At 57.2% G+C, this 8,007-nt stretch overlaps 1 protein-coding gene across 1 annotated transcript in view; it reads left to right on the plus strand.

Moving 5' to 3' along the window:
• The window catches only part of RNF130 (ring finger protein 130), a gene marked incomplete at its 5' end in the record, with an annotated part of 59,033 nt that overhangs the window by 36,870 nt on the left and 14,156 nt on the right, over nucleotides 1-8,007 (plus strand). Inside the window, 1 exon segment of the mRNA XM_014587466.2 lies at nucleotides 2,023-2,116. Within this exon segment, the coding sequence (XP_014442952.1) occupies nucleotides 2,023-2,116 (94 nt within the window).

Consider the following 8,007-nt stretch of genomic DNA (forward strand, 5'->3'; position numbering starts at 1 on the left):
AGGCTGTCCACGGGCGTGCCTAGAGCCCTCGCTGACCAGGTGCTTACTGAGCACTCACCCGCCACGGACCGTTAGTTCCACGTCGACGCGCACTTTCCGAACCTTACACTTCGGTGCTGAAATACCACGTCACGTACAGGTCACTCACCGATCGCGGAGGCTGCACGCGAGGGCAGGGAGCAGACTCGGCAGCTGGACACCCCGCTCCTGCACGCTTCCCACCAGCCCGGCGGCGCGGCGGCCGCAGCTGTGCACGGAGCCCGGGGTGGGCAGGCCGGCGCGTGCCCCTCTGGCCTGGCGTCCTGGCCATGTGGGTGCTTCTCTTGTGCCAGTGTTGACCACTGTGCTCACACCCGCACAGGCCGCACTGGCAGCTGTGCGTTCAGGACAGTGGACAGGGCTGAGGCTCTGGGAGCCGGTCCACTCCGCACCTGCCAGGCAGTCTCAGGAGGAAAGGAAGAAATGCTGCTAAGGCCCTGGCGGGGGTGACCTCTCACCTCTGGACTTTTAAAATGCCAGGATGCATTTTTCCTAACTTACAATCGTAGGTTTTATGTGGGTTCTTAAATGTTCCTTTTCACTGAAAAAGTTTCAGTCTAGGGGTGAGGAAGCACGATCAGGGCAGCAACCGCACCGTGACCGAGGGAGCGTTCCCTGACGTGGCCACATGCCCAAAGGACACGCCCTGGGCGCGGCTCCCAGTGTGTGGCAGGCCGCGGCCTCGAGATCTTCCCTGGGGAGCACTGCGCACGCACGATCTCCCCTGTCGTTGTCGCGGCCCCGGCCCCGGACAGAGACACCCCTGCCCCCTGTAGCTCTTGCACGTAGGCCTGGGAATCCCTAATGTGAGGTTCTCTTGCTCCATGTCACAGGTCCGTGGGACTTTCGCTGTGACACCTGTTACACCAGCCCGCAGTTAGCGCTGCCCCAGGAAATGTGTTATTTTAGGACCATCCAAGGCATTAGACTGGCTCTCAGATTGTCTCCGAGGTTCTCAATGAAAATTCTTTTTCAAGCGTTACCTCGATACAGGCTCTGAATGCTAAGGGAAACTTGCTGACTTCCCGGGTGGGTGTAGAGGAAGAGCACAGGAAGCCCATGGGAGGTCCGGGTGCCAGGTTTCCCGAGGCTGCTCTGCATACCGCCCCGTGGAAGGCCGAGGGCCTCGCGGCCTCCTTCCCTTCCTGCCTCTGCCCTTGTCCAACCCAGAGCAGCCTGTGCTGCTTCCTGGCAGTGGGTCACAGAGGGGCGACCTATTTTTCTGAGACACCACTGAGGCATCCTCTTATGTAAACACCCTAGGGTGCCCGTGCATGAGAGGAGGGGAGTGTAGTTCCATGGGCCAGGGGAGGCCAGCGTGCAGACTCCTCACAGACTCCAGAACTCCTGGGAGAATCACTGCTCTGTATTCCTGAGCCGCCGAGAATAAACGGTACACCCATGCAGCAGCGAGGAGACACAGGAGGGATGGCCGCGCTCCTGGTGCTTACGGGGGCCAGAGCCCACATGGCTGATCGCAGCTTGAGGCCCAGCCCCGGCAGATTGCAAAACACGCTGGACGCATACTGGAGAAGGGATTACGGTGGGACCACTCCCTTGGGAGGGTGCTTTCTCTCTCCCGCTCTCTGTCTCTCTCCCCCCATCTGTCTCTGATGAGCACAGGTACCTCTGGCAAGTGCAGTAAAGGAGGGCGGTGGTTATAAGTAAGCTTAGTCTACTTCACTGTCATTTCAATGAGCGAAAGTGTGTCCACGTGCCGTTCTGGAGACACATGCACGGTACACGTGGTGGGCACACACTCACGGCCTCGGGACGAGCCGGAGGAGCCGGCGGCCTCGCTCCTCTCCCGGCCTGTGCCCTCACCAGCCTGCACTAACTCGCCAGCAGTCGCTCTGCCGCAGCCTCGAGCCCTCCTGGCGCTCACTGCTCCGCTGACGTCGGCCTCGGTGCATTGAGGGGAATGTTGACATCGACCTGACCCACACTTCCCCTGAGTGACCTCCTCCTTTCCTTTGTCAACAGAAGAATGGTTTATTATTGCCAGTTTTGGCCTCCTCAGTGCACTCACCCTCTGCTACATGGTCATCCGGGCCACAGCTAGCTTGAATGCCAACGAGTAAGTAGCACTGTTTTTGGATTGCATGTGCCAGATGGCCCGAGTCTGTGGTTTCCACGCGGGGCTGAGACTCGGCTCCACACCAGCCCCGCACCGATCCTGGTGGGATCGTCCTCATGAAGTAATTGGTTCCATGAACATGTACGTTCGGTAACACAGAGAGGGACTTCCCCTGCTTTGACAAGGACAGCCCACTTGAGAGAGACCCAGAGGTTTTCACTGGCTATAGGTTCATAAGACTCACAGCCCTTACTAATAATGCCAGGGACCCCAGGTCCACTGACGTCAGTGCCCACCTCTGATGCCCCCAGGTACACCAACGTCAGTGCCCACCTCTGATGCCCAGGGACCCCAGGTACACAGACAGTGCCCACCTCTGATGCCCCCGGGTACACCGACGTCAGTGCCCACCTCTGATGCCCAGGGACCCCAGGTACACCATCAGTGCCCACCTCTGATGCCCCCGGGTATACCGACGTCAGTGCCCACCTCTGATGCCCAGGGACCCCGGGTACACAGACAGTGCCCCATATCTGGGGTAGCAGCCCCTCTCACCACTCTAGATCTTGGGCCGTGCTGGGTACCCCTCCCAGCCTGTGGCCAGGCTCAGCAGGAGAGAGCTGACCAGGAAGACCTGCTGTTTGCAGAGCTTAGGATTGTGTCCGGGGTGGAGAAAGTGGGGGCACACCATGTCTCGGGGGGTCACAGTGGCGGGGTCCACCTCGGTAGGAGGAAGAAACCTGTCCCGTGGGCTCAGCGCGTGCTTGGTGCCATTGAGAGGCCCAGGCCAAGGAGTGGGAGCAGAAGCAGTTGGCGGGCACGAGAGCTGTGGGTGGTGGAGAGTCAGGCAAGATGCCTGCCACGGCCGGAGACTGTCCAGGAGGGCCCTCCCCAGCCAGCTGCAGGACAGGCGTGGAAGGACTCGGGCACTCACTGCAGGCTGCAGCTAGCCCGCCCTCTTACCGCCATCACAGAGACCCGCGAGGAGCAGTCGGGGCACGGCCACACTGACCCCGCATTGTCCCCGTTCAGTTCCGTCTTGGCCCTGAGAGCAACCACACACTCCTGTGACTGACTGAACGACAGCGAGGAAACCCCCTCCAGCCACCTGGTTCTGTCCCCTCCTAGCTGAGCCGCTGACTGAAGGTGCCCTGGCCACCGCACCCAGGAGGATGTCCCAGCAGGGCCGTCTGCAGCCCCCGCCCGGCCCAGAGGTCGCGGCTAGCTGCTGCTTCCTCAGCATCGCATGACAGACACCCGACTGTGGGTGGGACATTCCTGGACGGACCCCACGCCCCCACGTCGCAGCTGTGAGACCGGGCTTTACGTGTCAGCGTGTCTCAGTCCTCGTGCACGGGGGCCGGGGGGCTACAGCTCAGGGTCGGAGACAGCGCAGTGCCTGGCGCGTGGTGATGCTCCCTACGCGTCCCGGGCCAGCTCTGCTGAGCTGGGAGCAGCCGTTAGCACTTGGCAAGCCGGTGCAGCTTCTTGCGTGCGTGATGCACTGCAGCGTGGGGGCCGACCCGATGCGAGGGCAGCGCCCTCGCTCACTCCCATACTGAGCATCGGCCTGGATTGGACCAGTGTGGACTGCGCAGTGAGCTGCGGCAGCGTGGCCGCCCGTGGCAGCGTGGCCGCCCGTGGCACTCGGGAGAGCGTCACGCCGTTTGATGACCTCCCGACTGTGCTCCGATGCTGGCGCTTTGCTCGCGCGGCAGAAAGGTCACCAGTAGGACGCAGGGTTCCTGGGCCATCCCCCGCTCCATACGCAGCTGCCTGCATGACTCAGAATGTAAGTCCCGGTCCCGGCCCTGCTCCATCAGCTCCGTGGAGGCCAGCCCTCAGTCATGCATCGGGACCCTGTGCGCGTGCCCTCGCGCAGAACTGCTCCCAGGACCCACTCGGCCCCACTGAGAGCCTGACAGCGAGTGCGAGAGGTCGTGTGTGTGCACGTCGCCTGCTCACGGATGCCGGGGAGGATGGTTGCCAGAGTACGGCGGTTTTCCTAAGCGAGAGTTCGGGGGTGCTTCCCACTTTGGTTTGTGCATTTATGTGTTGATTTTTTTGGGGTTTTTTTGCAGTATGAGTTCATTTTTTGAAGGCTGTTTTTATCATGGAGGATATTAAGAGGTTAATCAGTCTTACGTGAATCTCTTTCTCAAAAACGTGATTAAAATTTCTGTATGATTTTATTTCAGAGAAAAGTTTATTTTAGCAAGGAAGTTTATAAATGTTCTTCACTACTGAATTCTGTGAAATACATCTTATTGTCTTTACCAACCAAGAAACTTAGTGAAAACGAGATCCCCCTTTCCCTTGTCACTGCCCTGAGTAAGCTCACTGTGCCGAAGGGTCTCACGAACAGGGCCCTGCCTTCAGCAGCTGGCAGCAAAGCCCACTGTGCACATACGGCTACTAGAATCTTCTCAGAGGGCGTCCCTTGTCGCTGCCCTTGTGTATTGCAATTTCAGCCAGCCGTGACCCCCGCAGCACTGGGACCAGACACAGCAGCGCAGCAGGGCGGAGGCGCAGGCGCAGGCGCAGGCGCAGGAGGGACCCAGGCAGGGGCAGCTCCCTGCAGCGAGGAACTGCCCTTACGTGCCGTGCGCTGCCCCTTTGCCAAGGGCTCGATGCAGTCGGCTTCGTCCAAGGCCAGTCGATCTGTGTTTGGGGAGTCACTGCCCTCTATTCCATGAGCTGCTGCTGACGTGACTGACTGTGCCTTACTTTTTTTTTTTTTTTTTTTTTTTGAGATATTTTTGCTATAAGAGCGCGTGTGCACTCCAGAGAGACAGAAAGTGAGAAATCGCCCCCGAGGAGGATGGCCATGCTGTAACACCTTCTCCAGTCTCCTCTCAGGGTTTTGGGCATGCACGCACATGCACCTAGCATGAGTTTTAAGCTGCCAGGTCTGGGACTTGAACTGTGGTCAGCTTCCTTAGAGTCCAGCGATGTAACCATTATGCCATCTGCTGGTCTCCTGTGCCTTAAAACTTTTCTGATACAATTTTGGTTAATTCTCAGACGTTGCAAATCTAAGCAGGCGGTAGCCAGACAGGGGAGCATGCAGGGACAGGCGGGCCCCCTGCCTCGGACCTAGGCGCGAGGTTACCGACCTCCCACTGTCCAGGCACTTTGTCGCCCCGCCCCTTGTGCAGGCAGGCCTCGTGCAGTGCCAGCGGTCACCAGCTCACATGTCTCTGTTCTACCTTCGACGTGAGAAAAGTCATTCTCCTCATCTTTCCCTCCGTTCGAGGAGCACGCGTGGACGCTCTAGGAAGACGGAGTGGAATGGGGGCTTCGACTAGGCACCCTCTCCAGCTCAGTTCCTAAGTTCAGAACCAGAAGCCGCGTCCTCAGGTTTGCAGGGAAGGGTAGCCCGGGCGCTCGGATTCTAAACCGTCTTTTCAGGAGGAAACGAGCCATATGGTGGTTGTGACACAGCCAGAGCGACTGTTTCTGTGGGGAGCCCGAGATCGAAACCCTTCACCCCTGGCAGCACGGCTGGTCATCACCCTAGTACCCCTCAGCCGCCATCCTTGGCATAGCAGTGGAGGCTTACAGACTAGGGCGCTGAGACTGATGTGTCGATCTCACGCTCTACTGAGTATTTCCGAGTTAGCAGAACTCGTTTTAAGGAGGAAATCAGTAGATGAGCACATCGAAGCGCGAAAGTGAGAACTTAGTCATTTGATGTCTTGGAGATGCACAGCGGGGCCTGGTTACAGGAGGGTGTGCCAGGTGTCTGACAGTCTTGTAGAAATGAGAAGAGCTGCCGTTGCGTGAGTGCGCACGAAGGGCTGGCCTGTGCTGAGCTCTTGTGCCCAGGCTGCCTGGTTGATCCTTGGAATAGCCTTGAGTGGAGTAACCAGCACAGGCAGAAGGGGGTGCTGGCCCTGTGGCCTCGGAGCTGTGGGCACAGCCACAGAGAGACGGAGCTTAGTGTCCCGAGGAGCTCTGCCAGTCACTGTGGTCCTGACAACACCCCTGAGGCCCCAGATGTGCAGAGGCAAACCTTCTATTAAGTAAAAATGTCTAGGATGGGCCAGCTGATGGCGTGGTGGTTAAGGAAGCTGGATCTCACATGACCAGCTGTGGGGTTTGAGTCCTAGACCTGGCGATTTGAAAAACACACTGGGCATGTGTGTGTGCATGCCCAAAGTCCCAAGGGGAAGGAGAAATGAGGGAGGGAGGGATTGCGCTGTGACCGTTCCCCAGGGGAGTGCTTTCTTCCTTGGCCTCCCCTTTCTCTCTGTCCCCAGTGAGTACACATGCTCTCTGGCAAAAATGTTTTAAAAGTCTCTAAAACTCCTTTCATTTCTAATGGTCCCTCCTGGGATGTTCCTTCCTGGGTGGGGTCAGAGCCCAAGGAGGGGGCTTGCATTCTCCTCCTGGTGCCTCTATTAGAGCCCTAAATATCAAATGCTATGTTTTTCAAACTATTTTTCAGCCATCTCCCATTGTAAGAGATGCATCTCGTCTTGTGTGTATCTGAGACAGCCTGCCATGGGCTCGCTGCCGCTGACGTGCACCAACAGCTCTTAAACTTGTGCAAGGGTTCAAGACTCAGAAGGAATGTGCACTTTTAGTTTTCAGCTTAACACCTTGCTCACACGGGCACCCATCTCAGGTAGTCTTCTATTTCACCGAGAGGACTCCTTTCTCGGGACGCCAGCAAAGATTGAGCCTCACCGTCTGTTAGGGAGGCATGGCTGGATAATGAAGCCTCTTCTTTCCTCTAGTATTTATACCTCTTTGTGGCAAATCTGAGTATTAGATACACACACACACACAAAGGAATAAACAGACACACACAGGAATAAACTGACACAGGAATACAGTGACACACACACACAGGAATAAACTGATACACACACAGGAATAAACTGACACACACACAAGAATACACGGACACACACACAGGAATACACTGACACTCACACAGGAATACACTCATACACACAGGAATACACTCACACACACAGGAATACACTGACACACACACATGCACAGGAATACACTGACACACATACGCAGGAATACACTGACACACACACGCAGGAATACACTGACACACATACACACAGGAATACACTGACACACACAGGAATACACTGACACACACACAGGAATACACTGACAAACACAGGAATACACTGACACACACATGCAGGAATACACTGTGACACACACAGGAATACACTGACACACACAGGAATACACTGGCACACACATGCACACGCACAGGAATCAACTGCACTCGCGGGACTGAGTGGCCCCTGGGAGATGCTGTGGAAGGCTCTGGACTCAGTCCCAGCACTTGGGACTCCTGCTGTGGCTGCTCGTGGTTGACTGCTCGGAGAGCTAGTGAGGCTCCAGGCGTGACTGAGGAAGACAGATTCGGTTTTCAAAGACGCGACTGCAGAGCAGTGTCAAAGCAGCGGGGACCTGGGCCTCTTTGCCGGCATTGGCAGTGGCAGTTTTCTTGCTTTCTGAAGTGCTCCAATGTGGCTGCAGTGGTTTATAATCTCTTAGAAGGGCAGCAAAGTAATTTTAAAATCTCAGCTCACCCCCTAGAAAGTCCTCTGTCTGATATTCAGGGTTTCCAAGGACATACCGCGAAGGCGTGTTGTCTTAGGGATGAATGTGACGGTGTGCAGAGCTGTGTGTGACGCGGCTGTGAACACCCGTCTGCCAGCGCTTCTCCGCAGCGCGAGCCGCCCTCCCTCACTCATTTAGAGGCCGTCCCCAGCGCTCAGGGACCCAGGCCCATGGCTGCGCACCTGCTGGCAATGGCCGGGTGGTCGGAGGGCGAGGCAGCGGTGCGCAGTGCATGCCACAGCGCGCACTGAGCGTGTTTGTGTCAGAGTGGAATAAGGACCCGTGTAGGG

The sequence above is a fragment of the Tupaia chinensis genome, unplaced genomic scaffold, assembly GCF_000334495.1.
Source record: "Tupaia chinensis unplaced genomic scaffold, TupChi_1.0 Scaffold000214_1, whole genome shotgun sequence".
Lineage (NCBI taxonomy): Eukaryota > Metazoa > Chordata > Mammalia > Scandentia > Tupaiidae > Tupaia > Tupaia belangeri.